The sequence below is a fragment of the Siniperca chuatsi genome, linkage group LG10 (assembly GCF_020085105.1).
Source record: "Siniperca chuatsi isolate FFG_IHB_CAS linkage group LG10, ASM2008510v1, whole genome shotgun sequence".
Lineage (NCBI taxonomy): Eukaryota > Metazoa > Chordata > Actinopteri > Centrarchiformes > Sinipercidae > Siniperca > Siniperca chuatsi.
Window position 1 is genome coordinate 20,086,980 of NC_058051.1, and position 16,394 is coordinate 20,103,373.

The following is a 16,394-nucleotide window of genomic DNA, read 5'->3' on the forward strand; positions in this document are numbered from 1 at the left end:
ATAAATGTGTAGGATCTTATCAATCATATGTTGTCTTCTCCAATGCTTTAATTCTTTGCTTGCATTCTCCTTATTCCCAAAGGTGTATAAGAAAGCCATGGAGAACCTGCTTCCAACTCCAGCCAAATCTCACTACACCTTCAACTTGCGGGACTTCTCACGTGTTATCCAAGGCTGCCTGCTGCTGAAGAAGGAGTCTCTGGAGAACAAACGTACTATGATGCGCTTGTTTGTCCACGAGGTCTTCCGTGTCTACTATGACCGCCTGGTGGATGACAAAGATCGAGCATGGCTCTACCAGCTGATGAACAGCGTCCTCAAAGATCACTTCAAAGAGCCCTTTGACCAGGTGTTTGATCACCTGAAACAAGGCAGTAAAGTAAGTTGAGATTCAGTTATATTTGCTGTAGTGTCATATGCTTTACTAGCTGCTTTGGCCTGTTGTCACTCCTTGCTGCCCAGGATCTAATTAAGATTTGATTTTTTTTTTGATATATTTTCTACTATCATCCATAACTGCATTTGTGCTCTTCTAATACAAAACACGTACATATGAAACAAATAGGAAAATCTATATGTTTTAATTTGTGCCATACATTTTCTTCCTTCCTCAGCTGGTTGAGGAAGATCTGCAGAATCTTCTGTTTGGTGACTACATGAACCCTGACCTGGAGGATAATGAGCGCCTGTACGCAGAGGTGCCCTCAATGGAAAGCTTTGCTCAGGTGGTGGAGTCGTGTCTTGATGAATACAACCAGATGCACAAGAATCGCATGAACCTCGTCATCTTCCGGTAAACAGCTTTGGTGATTTAGAGTCAATTCAACCACATGCACTGCAAAAATATTCTTAAGCTATTTATCATTGTTATGCTATTTAGTATCAAATGTTCTCATCTCAATATAAAAAAGATAAATACAAGAAAGAAAAAAGATAAAGATAAAAAGATTTTAAATTGATCATACAACTAAATGACTTGACCTTTTCTGCAGTAAGTTAATGAAATTATGTTTTTAAAACTGTCTTTGCATGAAAACTTTATTAACTGAGAAAAAAACATCTGCATTATGTAGCTATGTCCTGGAGCACCTGTCCCGTATCAGCCGTGTGTTGAAGCAGTCAGGAGGCAATGCCCTACTAGTGGGAGTGGGAGGCAGCGGACGTCAGTCCATTACCCGCCTGGCCACATCCATGGCCCACATGAACATGTTCCAGCCTGAGATCTCTAAGAGCTATGGCATAACTGAGTGGAGAGATGACCTCAAGGTCAGCTTTATGGTTTAGGACAGACTTCTGTGTCCTGTGTTTATGATGCATAACATGTATTTTTTCTCATACCATTTTGATCTGTGCTTGTGATTCTTTTGCGTTTTGAAATGGTTGTGGAAGATTTTAACAATACCTTGTCTGCCTGCTTTTCTTTATATTTTAGATGCTGCTGAAAAATGCTGGGGTGAAAGGTCAGAAGACGGTATTCTTGCTAACTGACGCTCAGATCAAAGATGAGTCTTTTCTGGAAGACGTGGACAGTGTCCTGAACACAGGGGAGGTGCCCAATCTGTTTGCCATAGACGAGAAGCAAGAGATCATGGAGGTAGGCTGTCACAAACTGTATGTATACCCTTGTAAAGCAATGTATACATTGTATAAAGGCCATATTAATTTATGTTTAATGTTACTCTTGCTTCATCTCTCTTTCTCCAGACAGTACGTCCCATTGCCCAGGCTGGTAATAAGAATTTGGAGTTGAGTCCTTTGACTCTGTTTGCGTTCTTTGTGGCACGCTGTAGAGAGAACCTGCACATTGTTGTGGCCTTCAGTCCTATTGGAGACGCCTTTCGAAATCGCCTGCGGCAATTTCCATCTCTTATCAACTGCTGTACTATTGACTGGTTCCAGGTACTATTTTAGAAAACTCTAAAAACTGTCTATGTTTGTGTGTGTCAGTCAGTCAGACAATTAGTCATCTGTGTTCCCTGGGCCAGAGATAACATCAAAAGAAAGAAAAGGGCGAAAAGATCATGGCGAGACATAAGTTAGCTAATAGACAATATTCTTAACAGTGTCAGCAGTCTGTCTTTTCATGCTCCTGTCTTTGTTCCTGTCCTCACTATTTCTTCTTTCTTCTTTCTTCTCTCTGCCCTGACAGCCATGGCCAGAGGAGGCTCTTGAGCGAGTAGCCAACTCCTTCCTGGAGTCACTGGAGATGAGTGAAAATGAGAGGCAGGAGGTCATACCCATCTGCAAAACATTCCATACCTCTGCCAAACAGCTCTCACAGAGGTATGACATGTGGTTATTTATAACTTGCATATTCAAAGGTAAAGTACATTCATAAGCACATATTTACACTGTTGTTTTCATTGTAGATTCCTCTCTGAGCTAGGTCGCCATAATTATGTGACACCCACATCCTACCTGGAGCTAATTGCAGCTTTCCGTCTGCTACTCACTCAGAAAAGAGACACTGTCATGAAAGCAAAACAGAGGTATACTAATGGTCTGGATAAACTAGCCTTCGCTGAATCTCAGGTATATGCAGCACAATTTTTACCGGAATAGTTTTTTTGTCTATTTTTTTATATTACAAAATGTTCAGCATACCTTTGTATAACTCATTTTAACAATATTGGTCTGCAGGTTGGTGAGATGAAAAAGGAACTTGTAGAGCTGCAGCCCAAACTGAAACAAGCAAAGATAGACAACACCAAAATGATGAAGGTGAATACATTTCACATCTTTATTCACCTTGAACATCGACCTAGAGTATGTATACCAGTATATATAAATATATTGAATGTAATTGTTAAATGTGATGACTTTCAGGTAATTGAAGTGGAGTCTGTAGAGGTGGAAGCCAAAAGTAAAGTTGTACGTGTTGATGAGGAGGCAGCAACTATAAAAGCCAATGAGGCTCAGTCTCTGAAGAATGAGTGTGAAAGTGACTTAGCTGAGGCCATCCCTGCCCTCGAGGCTGCTCTCTCAGCATTGAACACTTTGAAGGTCAGCACCCTTTAACTGCACTGCTTCATTGTACCAAGTTCAGCCAATCAGACCATCACAGTTTAGACAGTTGAGTAAGTTGAGCTGCCTGTTTCGCTTCAGCCCTCAGATGTCACAATTGTGAAGTCGATGAAAAATCCTCCTTCAGGGGTGAAGCTGGTGATGTCAGCTGTGTGTGTGATGAAGGACATAAAGCCGGATAAAATAGCTGACCCTGCTGGGACCGGGAAAAAGGTTAGACTGAGGAAAACATCACAAATATCTGCTACTTATTTTCAGCCCATAAAGACATTGCCAAAGCTCATCATAACAGTAACATTGCAACTTATAGTAATATCAAAATGAGTAACATGTTTTCTTGTATTGTCTAGGTTTTTGACTACTGGGGTCCAAGCAAGAAACTACTGGGTGATATGAATTTTTTACGAGATCTTAAAGAATATGACAAGGACAATATTCCTGTGAGTGTCAGGAAAACTACAATCTTAATATATTATTTAACACTTACACTTGTATTTTGCTCGGATTAACTCCTCTATTTCTTCACTGCAGGTCCCTGTGATGCAAAAAATCCGTAGTGAGTACATGACTAATCCTGACTTTGACCCCAGTATAGTGGCAAAGGCCTCCTCTGCAGCAGAAGGCCTGTGCAAGTGGATCAAAGCAATGGAGGTGTATGACAGGGTGGCAAAGGTGCAGTGTTTCTGGCTTTGCATATATTTTTTTCTCTTTCTTGTCCTGATAATATACTTCCCTTATTCTTTGATCTCAACCACTCTCTTTGGTTTTAGGTTGTGGCTCCTAAAAAGGCCAATCTCGCAGAGGCGCAGGAGTCCCTGGCTGCTACCATGGCCCTGCTGGACCAGAAGAGAGCTGAGCTAAAGGAGGTCGAGGACCGTTTGGCTGCCCTTCAGAAAACCTTTGAGGAGAAGACAGAGGAGAAGGCCCAGCTGGAGTTCCAGGTGGATTTGTGTGCCAGGAAGTTGGAGAGAGCTGAGAAACTCATTGGTGGTCTGGGCGGAGAGAAGACCAGGTCAGGATGATGCATATAAATATTCTGTTGTTGGTTATTTTCTGCAAATAAGATAATCACAATATGCCACTGACTGAATTAATTTCTGTCTTTAGATGGTCTAAAGCAGCAGATGACCTACAGAACACGTATGACAACCTGACTGGAGATGTTCTCATCTCCGCTGGTGTCATCGCCTACTTGGGGGCCTTCACTGCTGGCTTCAGACAGGATTGTACCAAGTCATGGACCAAACTCTGCCAAGTAACAGTCCTCCGGTTCTTTATTTAGACTTTTTAAGTCACTGTCTTTGAATTCAGACATATTTAATTGCTTATTATGTTTTTTTCCCTCCTACCTTAATATCTAGTCTAAGAACATTCCATCATCAGATGACTTCTCTCTCAGTAAAACCCTGGGAGATCCCATTAAAATCAGGGCTTGGAACATCGCAGGCCTTCCCAGTGACTCTTTCTCTATCGACAATGGTGTCATTGTCAGTAATTCACGTAGATGGTAAGTCTGTGTTGCTGAAATGTTTTGAAGTTAAATCTCTCGCTACTTACCACTGAAACATTTTTCAAAAATATGCAATTTTTGGTCCAATGTTAAAAAAAAAAATCAGGTGTATAATTCAACCTAAGATTCATCTCATCCTTTATGTTTGTGTTCTTGTAGGCCCTTGATGATAGACCCCCAGGGTCAGGCTAACAAGTGGGTGAAGAATTCAGAGAAAGACAGCAACCTGAGTGTAATCAAGCTAACAGATGGGGACTACATGAGAACTTTGGAAAACTGTATTCAGTTTGGAACACCCTTGCTGCTGGAAAATGTAGGAGAGGAGCTGGACCCGTCACTGGAACCACTGCTGCTCAAACAAACCTTCAAACAAGGTGCTGTGAATGTGAGATGGATGCCAAGAGGGCAATTGAGATTTGAAATTAAAAACAAAACGGTGAAAATTCCAAGCTCAGTAATTTTTTGTTTCACCTAGGCGGTGTGGATTGCATCAGGCTAGGGGAGAGTGTGATTGAGTACTCCTACGATTTCCGTTTCTACATCACCACTAAGCTGAGGAACCCACACTACCTACCAGAACTGGCCACCAAGGTGTCCCTGCTCAATTTCATGATCACCCCAGAGGGCTTGGAGGACCAGCTGCTGGGGATTGTGGTTGCTAAGGAGAGGTAGCGCTCATAAATGGTGACGTTGGTAAACCACAGAAATACTTTTTATCACTTCTTTAGAGCGTTGTTTCTGCTTTATCTGCTCTACAGGCCAGAGCTGGAAGAGGAGAGAAATGCACTAATCCTGCAGTCAGCTGCTAATAAGAGACAGCTAAAGGAAATTGAGGACAAGATCCTGGAGACACTGCAGTCCTCTGAGGGAAATATCCTGGAAGATGAGAGTGCCATTCAAATTCTTGACTCCGCAAAGATCATGTCCAATGAGATTACCAAGAAACAGCAGGTGTGGACAATGCACACATAACTCTTAAATGTTCTCTAGAGAAAATGAGACCTGGATTATGAATATGACAAGTTTGATATTTGGTAATCTAACTTCCCACTCTTTACATATTTCCCAGATTGCAGAGAAGACAGAGATCAAGATAGCAGAGTCTAGAGAGGGTTACAGAGCCATTGCCAAGCACTCCTCCATCCTGTTCTTCAGCATTGCTGATCTGACCAACATAGACCCTATGTACCAGTACTCTCTCAGCTGGTTTGTCAACCTCTACATTAACTCTATTCAAGACAGGTGAGTGATGCACACAAAGTGTATTCTGCAGTGTCCCGAAAGAGGTAATGCATTGAGACAAATCTGCAGGGACTTTATCGTCTTACCAGCAGTTTAAAGAGCATTGTTCTCTATCTGTTGTACATAAACACAAGATTGAATCACATATTTTACAAAGAGGAGGATTCATTTAAATTTACATCAAATTTAGAAGAGGTTGTGTCATTGCTCATAGTACACATGCCTAAACTAGTGTCTTTTAACTTTAAAGAAAAAACAAGTGCAATCAGTAAACCACACACAGAAGACATGCAACGCCATTTATGATTAAGGACAGAGTGGAAGCAAAAGTATTTCTACACAACAGCTGCAAGTGGGAGGGATCAAATGTAACTTTTTTTTAAACTGGGGAGCAGCAGCTGTGCCCTGTATACACAGGAAATATGCATATGTTGTACTATAACATCACAAGTAGCAACTGAACTATGAATATGTTTCACTGTACTCTAAGCATATTTGACTAACGTGGAACCAACTAGTGGCAAGAGACAGAGCCCTTTAATCAGTCAGCAAAAATTCAGCTACATTTCGAAATTCTGAATGAAAGACACACTGTGACATCTGACATGAACTTTTAGCATCGCCTTATGTAACTTTTAGGAGTTGGTCGTTTTTTTTTTTTTTTTTCAAGCTTCATATGTTTTGTCTTTTATTCATTCAGTAACAAGTCCAAGATCCTGGAGAGGAGGCTTCGATACCTGATTGATCACTTCACCTATAACCTGTACTGTAACGTCTGTCGCTCTTTGTTTGAGAGGGACAAACTCCTCTTTTCCTTCCTCCTCTGTTGCAATCTACTCCTGTAAGTGTTAAAAGCTACCGGGGGAATTAATTTGATTATTAAAATTAGATTTCAGCTTTGAACCACATGCTCATATGAAGATATACTATGTGAATGTTATATTGTGCTATCTTCTTCTATTTCCATTCAGAGCAAAAGAGGAGATTAAATACTCTGACTTCATGTTCTTTCTGACCGGAGGAGTGGGCCTGCAGAACACCATTGCTAACCCTGACCCCAGCTGGCTACAGGACAAGAGCTGGGATGAGATCTGTAGAGCCAGTGAACTGCCTGGCTTACAAGGATTAAAGTAAAAAGCATCATTCACTCAACCAAAAATGCGTTTTTATCGCTTGTGTCTATTACTCCACTGTCCTGTTTGTCATTATAAATTCCTATTGACGAATGGAGTGAAACTGTGTTGTTTATTCCACAGAGAAGCTTTCATCAAAAGCCCAGGAGACTTCAAGCCTATTTATGACAGCAAAGAGCCGTGCAACATTCCTCTGCCCACTCCATGGTGTGAACAACTCAATGAGCTGCAGGAGATGATTATTGTTCGCTGTCTCAGGCCTGATAAGATAGTGCAAGCTGTGACTAAATACGTGACTGGCAAACTGGGGAAGATATTTGTCCAGCCCCCTCCCTTTGACCTGAGTAAGAGCTACCTGGACTCCAACTCCACCATCCCACTCGTGTTTGTGCTGTCCCCAGGAGCTGATCCAATGGCTAGTAAGTCCTACAGTATCAATGGTTGACTGACAAGGGTCCATATAATGCTACCCCTGAAAATCATTAGAAATAACAAAATCCCTCCACAGGCTTACTGAAGTTTGCCAGTGACAAGAACATGGGCGATGCCAAGTTCCAGTCGATCTCTCTGGGGCAGGGCCAGGGACCCATTGCTGCCAAAATGATATACACAGCCATGCAGAATGGGACATGGGTGTGTTTGCAGAACTGTCACCTGGCTGTTTCCTGGATGTCAACCCTTGAGAAAATCTGTGAAGACTTCAGTCCAGCAACATGCCACCCAGACTTCCGCCTTTGGCTCACAAGCTACCCTTCATCCAAGGTAAAGTTCAATACATTTCATTTGTGTATAAATTGCCAACTTTAAGCAGTAAGCTAGAGCTTTATTCTGATTATAGTCCTAAAGAAAAAACATCCTTTCTTATATCAGTTTCCAGTGACCATCCTTCAGAATGGGGTGAAAATGACAAATGAGCCTCCTACAGGACTCCGACTCAATCTGCTACAGTCTTACTTGTCAGATCCTGTTTCTGATGCAAACTTCTTCAATAACTGCCCCAATAAGGAGCTGGTGAGTTGGGGGGAAGCAAATTTACATTTTGTATGCGGAATGGAATTTGCATTTATTTATCTAATAGGTCTATCATATGAAGGACATTCTCTGACTCTTGGATTTCTCCACTAGATTTGGGAGAAGCTCCTGTATGGACTCTGCTTCTTCCATGCTCTTGTTCAGGAGAGGAAGAAGTTTGGTCCACTTGGCTGGAATATTCCCTATGGATTCAATGAGTCTGATCTACGTATAAGCATCAGACAGCTACAGGTATTCATTCAGAGTTTCAATGGCCATTTTTCTACATCACAAGTATCTGAAATGCATTTAATTTGTTTTCCTCTTTAGCTGTTTGTGAATGAATATGATGAGGTGCCCTTCGAGGCCATAACTTACCTGACCGGTGAGTGTAACTATGGTGGCCGTGTGACAGACGACTGGGATAGGCGGCTTCTGATGACCATCTTGGCTGACTTCTACAACCAGGACATCATTGAGAAACCTCGCTACCCTTTCTCACCTAGCGGCGAATACTATGCCCCACCTAAATCTGTCTATGAGGACTACATTGAATTTATTAAGGTAAAGCCACAAACACACATGAAGAGCATACTGTAAATATGTATTTGCTTTTTTCTATGTAATGACATCCAACTGAATAGAAATACATTTGTTGTGTTCTAGGAGCTTCCATTCAGCCAGCATCCAGAGGTGTTTGGGATGCATGAAAATGTGGACATTTCTAAAGATCTCCAGCAGACGAAGCTGCTGTTTGATTCACTGCTACTCACCCAGGGTGGAGTAGCTAAGGGAGGGGCTAGCTCCGGGAGTGACAAAGCCCTGTACGACATAGCGAATGATATCCTTACTAAGGTATACTAATCAAACCTCCTCTTCATTTAGCAATTTGTAACTATGCTAGCATTGTGGCTCTTGGGATCCACCACTTTGGTCCAGACTGCAATATCTCAACAACTATTAAATGGATTGCCATGAAATTTTGTACAGACATTCATGGCCGCCAGAGGATGAATCCTACCGACGTTGGTGATCCTCTGACTTTTTCATTAAGACCGTGCATGAAGTTGACATTTGTGGTTAACGAGTGAAATGTCTCAACAACTATTGGATAGATTGCACAGAGCCGCTAGCATTGCTTCAGATCTTAGCCTTGTTATTACAGAAACAGATATGCTTTTGTTTGTGTGTTATTGTAACTCAGAGGTGAGACAAGGAACTTTTACATGTGACTTTCCCATCCATTTAATCTTATAGTATTAGAATTTACCAAACATATTTTTTAAAGATTAGGTTTTATTTTTTGGAAGGAAAAAAAACATGGCAACAGTTCACCAGTGTGTAGCTTTCCAGTAATGTAACAATTTCTGTTGGTGTTTCCTTTACCTTGATTATAATCTGCATGCATTGCGTTGTATATATTTAACTAGCAGATTTGCTTATTTCCCCCAGCTTCCAAATAATTTTGACACAGAAGCAGCTCTCTTGAAGTTCCCAGTGCTCTACGAGGAGAGTATGAACACTGTGCTCGTCCAAGAGATGGAGCGCTACAACACGTATGGACAAACAGCTCAGTGCAGAACTTTAAGACATACAGCACATCATCACCTATTTTATATGACTTAACTGCTGTTTTTGCTCTCTCTCAGGCTGTGTAGTAGGATCCGTGTGAGTCTACAGAACTTGTTGAAGGCCATCAAGGGTTTGGTGGTGATGGATGCAGAGCTGGAGGCTGTTGCAGGCAGTTTGATAGTGGGCAAAGTCCCAGAGAAATGGGCTAAGTGCTCTTACCCTAGTCTGAAGCCTTTGGGAAGCTACATTACAGACTTTCTCTCAAGGCTCAAGTTTTTGCAGGTGAGACTGCTTAATAAAGATCATTCAGATGAACAGGAGATTTGCTGAGATTGTTACTCCACTTATAGTTTCACTTTTACTTTTTGTGCCTGTAGGATTGGTACAACACCAGTAAACCCAAAGTGTTCTGGCTGTCTGGCTTCTTCTTCACCCAGGCCTTCCTAACTGGGGCTATGCAGAACTACGCCAGGAAATACCATGTCCCCATTGACCTGCTAGGCTTTGATTTTGAGGTCAAAACATGCACTCTTTGTAATCTCTCTGTCTCCACCTCAAAGATCTTCAGCTCTAAGAGTATACGGATCTGTGGTTTTGTTTTCATGATTTGATCTTACAGGTTCTTCCTATTGATGAGTCAGACACATCTCCTGAGGATGGTGTTTACATCAATGGATTGTTTCTGGATGGAGCTCGATGGGACAAAGAAAGGTAGATGTTCATACTAGAGTTATTTTTAGAAAAATAATTATATATCAGTATAATAGTGAAGGGCAAGGAGACTTGATAAACCTTAACTATTGGTTGTCTCCCTATCATCAGTGGAGTTCTGGCTGAGCAGCACCCCAAAGTCCTATTTGATACGGTACCCATCATCTGGATAAAACCCAGTAAGTATTATTACACTTTGTACACTACCAAATCTTTGACAAATTACTGTTTCAAGCCCATTGTTGCAAGGTTGTTGCTGTTTCATTCTCTAATTATTATTTCCTCTTCATTTTTCCAACTCTCTGCTTCCTATTTTATTAATTTCTTTGCTTCCTTCTGTCCCATGTAGCTCAAAAGAACATCGATCAGCCTCAGCAGCTGTTTGTCTGCCCTCTCTACAAGACCAGTGAGAGGAAGGGCACCCTCTCTACCACAGGCCACTCCACCAATTTTGTCATTTCTATCATGCTGCTCACTAGCAGGCACCCTCAACACTGGATCAAGCGCGGTGTGGCAATGCTCTGCCAGCTTGATGACTGAAATCACACAACGAACTGTTAAAGAAACAGTTTTTGATTCTCTGTTTCTTCACAATGCAAAATAAAACATCTGTTTGTGACCACCTAGGGAGTATGTGTTTCAAAACTATGTATGGAGCATATTTGTGGATTGCTATGGAGAGGTACATGGAATGGTGCATGTTACCCTTTTCAGTTCAAATGCCCTTGTAGTCCAGTTGTTACTACAAAATACAAAGCTAGACGGTTGTCTGACATAATATTCTCAATGGAACCAATGGAACATGGAAGTAACAAAATGTGCATCAGGCACACTGACTTTTCAGTAGAAAAGGATGACAACATACACATGTCAATTCAAAGCAGGTCCTGATTTGATTCCAAAACAAAACAAGTTAAAAAAAAGCACTTCATTGGTTTTATTACATTTAACAAACCTTAGAAACATATTGCATGCAGCCTCTTATTTCGTCCCTGCACACAACTTACATGTTTATTCCCCATGAAGGCCTATAGTACATAACCTGCCTAGTGTACGGCAACTCTTATTCAGTTACTAATTTAAGCACTCCACATATGCCTTTGGAGTTTTTACACCAGTTCACAAGAATCTTTTCATGGCATCAGGCCCGGCAACTGTGTAACATTGCTTTTGGAACACATTTGCAGGCGTGTACTGTACCAGCAATGTGGCCACAAACCAAAATTAAAGACAGATGGCTTGTAATGAGAACCAGGAACACTAGTAACTAGGAACCTTGGCATTAAACTAGAGCTGCTGTAAAAGCTTGATCTTGCATGTAGACTGTTACTTATCAGTGTAAGTGTTCTCTACCTTTCCTGTCTGTTAGGGCCTTTCCTTTTCTCAATGCCCACTGGCCTCTGTTTGTCACTTGTTTGTCTCTTGGTTCCTCACTGTGAGCTGGTATTAATGATAACAAGCTATTAATGTGTAGGCTATCATCTGCTACTTTGTCTTTATTAAACACACTTTACTGTTCTCTAGCACACAAAACAGTACAGCAACAATATGGGAAAAATAAACTTTTCTTATGAATGATTACTGAAGAAAAAGTGAAGAAAACTCAACTTGATATATGCCAGGTGGAAATGGATACTTACACTAACTCATGCATATGTAAGTAAGGGCAATCTCTGCATCAGTATTTAAGATAAGGGGAGGAGAGGGGAAAATAAATAAATTGCACAAATTATAATAAAATTTAATGAATCTGAAATGAAATCCAAAAGGCTATCTTTTGCCTATTGTATGGTAGGCGTTAGTGCCAAAGTCATGCTGCTGTGTTTTTTAATAATAGCCTCTGTATCATGAGTGAATGTGCATATGAGCTGAATGGTGGCAGTTGTTGCAGTGCTCAGTGGGTCAAAGCTAGGTTCTGGCGGTTAAGACCCCGTGATCTGATATTTATAGTGGGAGAGATATAAATAGCTGCAGTATGTGTGGGTACTGAGGAGCCTACTGGCTCTACTGCTGTAAAAGCCACCGAAGGCGCACAGCCATTTGACTGAAGGTAAATACCAGACAATAAATAAATAATGCATCTAGGGAAAAACTAGCTTGATTAGTCTGGAGTTTGCAGTTAAAGACAACCTGTTGAAATTTATGGTTTGTAGCTGTTGAATTTCCATGTAATTTAATAACACTTGTGATACTGTAAAAATGTCTTCTTGTGACCTAAGTTTTCTTTATGACATTTCTTCTGCTACTTTAAGATTAGTTAAGAAATAGTTAAGAAATCCTGACAGCAATCATTTGTGCAGTATGAATCTCTTTTGAAAGGAGAGAAATACTGTAAATAGGGCAGGTATAGGGCAAAATAGGACTGCTCATTGAAATCATTAGATTCAATATCTTGAATGCATTTTAGTGTCACTAAACTCATTTTGACATCTATTTCAACAACAGGAATAAGGCTAACCGAGACTATTCCGTGCTTAGTTGTACTGTGCTGTAGTTCACTTTTCCTTGTTGGTATTCAGGGCTGCAAGTGGTGTGCAAGTTCTTGGATACCAGATTTTATGGTCTTGTTTACCTTATGGCTGTGTCTCCCCAGAGCAACCCCTTGTGCATTGACTCTTTCTGGACTAACAAATGAACACAGAGACAGAAGATGGCTTTTATCAATCGGAGGACGACTTGGATGAAGATGAGGCAATGCAATATATAATTGAACAAAGTCTGATTCAATATAGAAAGCTCAAAGGATTGAATCCAAGGTTAATCTCTAACCACCCAGTGTTAAATGTCTCTTTCTGTACATTGTGTATCTCTTGTTGATCATCTCAATAGTTTTTATTTCTTTCGATAGTGATCTGAAATCCAGTGACGACCCTGATGAAATTTTCAAAGCAATCAAGGAGGGTAAGGTGATGTAATTCTTTAACCTATCAAAGATGATGCAGACCAGATCATCATTAATCTTGCCGGAAGTTCTGATAAAATGTGTTCATATTTAGGTGATGAAGATGCATTGAACAGAATGGCAGTGCAACCAGAGACTCTGTCCAGAGTTGATGAACGAGGATGGATCCCACTGCATGAGGCTGCAGTGCAAGAGAATAAAAGGATACTAGAGACTATCTTCTCAGGTTATTAAAAGTAATGTAACTGTAACTGTAATGTTTGCCCGTACAGACTCTTTTTAAATTTGGGTATGTTGATTCGTTGTTTTGTGTTTGGGTTCCAGCATCACCCCCAGGTGCAGCCCAGTGCCGTACTCTAAAGGGTGAGACGCCGCTGTTTCTGGCCGTGGTTCATGGACTCAGACAGAATGCTACATTCCTGTTACAGAACGGCTGTAGCCCGGATCTCCAGAATGACGAGCAGGATTCTCCATTAGTGGCAGGTATCTGACATCTGAAGGCAAAATGCACCTCATTTTACAGACACCTAAAGATATCTGCTAATTTTTAAATGATTGTCTTCTCTCTCCTACTCCTTATTCCTTAGCTATTCTGAATGACCAGTATGACTTGGCCACACTATTGCTTCGCTACAATGCCAAAGTTGACCAACCAGGACCACTCAACAGGACAGCTCTACATGAGTCCGCCTTTTTAGGCCTGGAGAACTTTGTCTATCTTCTCCTAGAGTCTGGTGCCAACCCAGATGCATGTGACATCAAAAAGAAAACTCCACTGGCTCTGGCTGCACATAATGGGCATCTAAATGTGGTGGAGGTCCTGTTACAGAAAGGTATATGAGAGAAGGTGATTTATCCTCCACTATGGATTTCCATAGTTCCATTACTTCACTTATTGAAAAATCTATTTGCATACAAGACTGTGTGGATAACTGCCTTAGTTTTATAACAGATTCATTGTTCCATGCTGTTTTACAGGTCTGGAAATTGCCTGTTAAATGTATATTCTTATAGTATCTGTATTAATTTTGTAGGAGCCCATGTGTGGTGTGAATCGGAGTCAGGCACTATCTTGTTTGATGCAGCAGCATCAGGAAACCCTGACATAATCTCCTTGCTGCTGGACCACGGAGCAGATCCCAACCAACCTCTTTACAGTGGGCACCTGCCAATTCACCGTGTGGCCTACCATGGACACATACTGTGAGGAATATCTATCTTACAACACCTCGCTTTCCCACTTTTCAGATAGTGTTTGCACCACTAGTGTCAGGTTCTTAAATGAGGTCTCCTCTCTGACAGGGCACTGGAGCACCTCATCCCAGTGACTAAGCTGGACGCTGTAAGAGAAAGCGGGATGAGTCCTCTCCATTCTGCAGCTGCTGGAGGACATGCCAATTGTGTGGAGATGCTGCTCAAAGCTGGCTATGATCCAAACTTCATGCTGCACCCAAGGGTGCGCCGCAACTATGATGATGAGCGCAGGTCTGCTCTCTTTTTTGCGGTGTCCAACAATGATCTTCAGTGCACCCGCTTGCTGTTAGAGGCTGGAGCAATGGTGAACCAGGATCCTATCAACTGTTTGCAGGTGGCTCTTCGACAGGGCAACTATGAACTGATCAACACATTGCTGAAGTCTGGGGCAAATGTAAACTACTACTCCCGTGTCAACACAACTCACTTCCCGTCAGCACTACAATACGCCTTGAAAGACGAGGTCATGCTGAGAATGATTCTTAACCATGGATATGATGTTAAGCGTTGCTTTGACTGTCCCTATGGTGACAGTTCCCATGACTATGCTCCTTGGACGACCTCAGTCATCAAAGACATGGTGGTGAGGCAAAGCTTGTCTGAGAGGAAAATAGTGGGAAGAACTGAAAAGATATGAATGAATTCCACTGGGGAACCAGTGGAGTAACACTTTCTTTCATGCTCTCATTTTGACTGCCATATGTGTCTTTGTTTGTCTCTTTATAGTTCTGTGAGGTGATAACAGTGTCATGGCTTCAGCACTTGTCTGCTCAGGTGGTGCGCATCATGCTCGACTACACTGATCATGTCTCCTTCTGCACCAAACTTAAGGAAACCTTGAATGAGCAGAAACAGTGGCTGGAGATCTGTCACATTCAAAGTAAGAACTGCCATAATCCGCAAAAGGGTATTGAGGACCGTATGTGCATTGACTTAACTGATTATTTTTTCACTCAGGAAATGCACGGAGCCTGAAGCACCTATGTCGGTTGCGGATAAGGGAGCATCTCAGTCGCCTGCGCTTGAGAGCCCCAGTTTTCATCAACTTCCTTCCTCTTCCTCCCAGACTGAAAGATTACCTACGCTACAAGGAGTTTGATGTCTACAGCAGGGGCAGCATGGTTAACCCACAGTGAAAACACATTTACAGTTGTCACAGATACCACTTTGATAGAAGGACAAAGACAATCAGTATCCATTATCTGTTTGCCTTGATATTGTGTGTTTTGGAAATTGTGTAGTTTTCCAAGTACATATTTTATGTACTTTATTATTTGTACAAAACTCTATGAACTTTTGAGTTATTTCTTTTAATAGCTACAATGACATGTTAATGCCTCATGTAAATATTTACATTTTGTTATAGTGACTCCTCTGGTTAAACTGGTCCTAAAGAAAGATTTGGAAAAAACTGCAAATGATGCATTATTATTATTATTATTATTATTATTATTATTATTATTATTATTTCACACTCAGAGTCTTATTGTAATTCGAGTACTCAATTGTATAATGTGACTACAGAAAATTGCAATAAAATCATAAGGAGAGATGGCATGAAAGCATAAAACCAGTATGCAATAAAAACTATTACATCTAAAATTGCACAATTCTTTATTTTCTTGTGAGATGGAAGAATCCCTGCCTCTTTGTCATCACCTGGTGGTAGACTGAAGTATTACAAGAGTGGGCTTGTCCTGTACGTTGCATCAACCTAGTGTGTATATCAGTAGTCATCTACTTTCCATCACAGTGTATGGGGTAAACGTGTGGGAAAATAGCTCTTAAATAGGTGTTTAAAAAGTTAAATCGATGCATAGTGATACAAAAATAAGATATTAAAATGTAGAGTAATTATGTCCAGTCAGGGAATCCATAGCAGGTTTTTACATATTTGGCTGCATTCTACATCTTATTCCTATCGTGTATTATTAAACGTGAGCGCTATTTTCACCACCATGTTAACTCCATAGACTGTATAAATCACTACATCAATAGTCGCAGTGCATCTCTACGCCGCTTGGTGGTGCGGATT

At 41.1% G+C, this 16,394-nt stretch overlaps 2 protein-coding genes across 8 annotated transcripts in view; both read left to right on the forward strand.

The window, feature by feature from the left end:
* The window catches only part of dnah12 (dynein, axonemal, heavy chain 12), a 29,681-nt gene extending 18,856 nt beyond the window's left edge, over window positions 1-10,825 (forward strand). For all 4 annotated transcript variants that reach the window (XM_044211787.1, XM_044211786.1, XM_044211788.1 and 1 more), the window contains 33 exons: window positions 83-379; window positions 615-793; window positions 1,074-1,266; window positions 1,433-1,594; window positions 1,705-1,899; window positions 2,150-2,283; window positions 2,370-2,532; window positions 2,641-2,721; window positions 2,827-3,003; window positions 3,106-3,237; window positions 3,375-3,464; window positions 3,556-3,696; window positions 3,795-4,036; window positions 4,132-4,279; window positions 4,386-4,531; window positions 4,694-4,908; window positions 5,010-5,202; window positions 5,293-5,485; window positions 5,604-5,776; window positions 6,477-6,617; window positions 6,748-6,906; window positions 7,033-7,328; window positions 7,418-7,671; window positions 7,780-7,920; window positions 8,035-8,172; window positions 8,251-8,484; window positions 8,587-8,775; window positions 9,373-9,476; window positions 9,570-9,774; window positions 9,870-10,007; window positions 10,112-10,203; window positions 10,315-10,382; window positions 10,553-10,825. In XM_044211787.1, the coding sequence (XP_044067722.1) occupies window positions 83-379; window positions 615-793; window positions 1,074-1,266; window positions 1,433-1,594; window positions 1,705-1,899; window positions 2,150-2,283; window positions 2,370-2,532; window positions 2,641-2,721; window positions 2,827-3,003; window positions 3,106-3,237; window positions 3,375-3,464; window positions 3,556-3,696; window positions 3,795-4,036; window positions 4,132-4,279; window positions 4,386-4,531; window positions 4,694-4,908; window positions 5,010-5,202; window positions 5,293-5,485; window positions 5,604-5,776; window positions 6,477-6,617; window positions 6,748-6,906; window positions 7,033-7,328; window positions 7,418-7,671; window positions 7,780-7,920; window positions 8,035-8,172; window positions 8,251-8,484; window positions 8,587-8,775; window positions 9,373-9,476; window positions 9,570-9,774; window positions 9,870-10,007; window positions 10,112-10,203; window positions 10,315-10,382; window positions 10,553-10,743 (5,604 nt within the window). In that variant the 3' untranslated portion in view covers window positions 10,744-10,825. The remainder of the gene's footprint in view (window positions 1-82; window positions 380-614; window positions 794-1,073; window positions 1,267-1,432; window positions 1,595-1,704; window positions 1,900-2,149; window positions 2,284-2,369; window positions 2,533-2,640; window positions 2,722-2,826; window positions 3,004-3,105; window positions 3,238-3,374; window positions 3,465-3,555; window positions 3,697-3,794; window positions 4,037-4,131; window positions 4,280-4,385; window positions 4,532-4,693; window positions 4,909-5,009; window positions 5,203-5,292; window positions 5,486-5,603; window positions 5,777-6,476; window positions 6,618-6,747; window positions 6,907-7,032; window positions 7,329-7,417; window positions 7,672-7,779; window positions 7,921-8,034; window positions 8,173-8,250; window positions 8,485-8,586; window positions 8,776-9,372; window positions 9,477-9,569; window positions 9,775-9,869; window positions 10,008-10,111; window positions 10,204-10,314; window positions 10,383-10,552) is intronic.
* A 137-nt stretch (window positions 10,826-10,962) lies between these two features.
* On the forward strand, window positions 10,963-15,964 carry asb14b (ankyrin repeat and SOCS box containing 14b). Of its 4 annotated transcripts, none has more exons than XM_044211790.1 (10): window positions 10,963-12,253; window positions 12,797-12,959; window positions 13,052-13,104; window positions 13,200-13,331; window positions 13,430-13,588; window positions 13,693-13,938; window positions 14,140-14,308; window positions 14,408-14,942; window positions 15,086-15,239; window positions 15,317-15,964. In XM_044211790.1, exons 2-10 carry the CDS (start codon window positions 12,835-12,837, stop codon window positions 15,493-15,495), a joined length of 1,752 nt encoding a protein of 583 aa, XP_044067725.1. In that variant the 5' UTR covers window positions 10,963-12,253; window positions 12,797-12,834; the 3' UTR covers window positions 15,496-15,964. The 4 variants fall into 4 exon arrangements, with proteins under 4 accessions (XP_044067725.1, XP_044067726.1, XP_044067727.1 ...); XM_044211791.1 differs by having other exon boundaries at window positions 10,963-11,859; XM_044211792.1 differs by lacking the exons at window positions 10,963-12,253; window positions 12,797-12,959 and having other exon boundaries at window positions 13,050-13,109.
* Window positions 15,965-16,394: the final 430 nt, after the last annotated feature.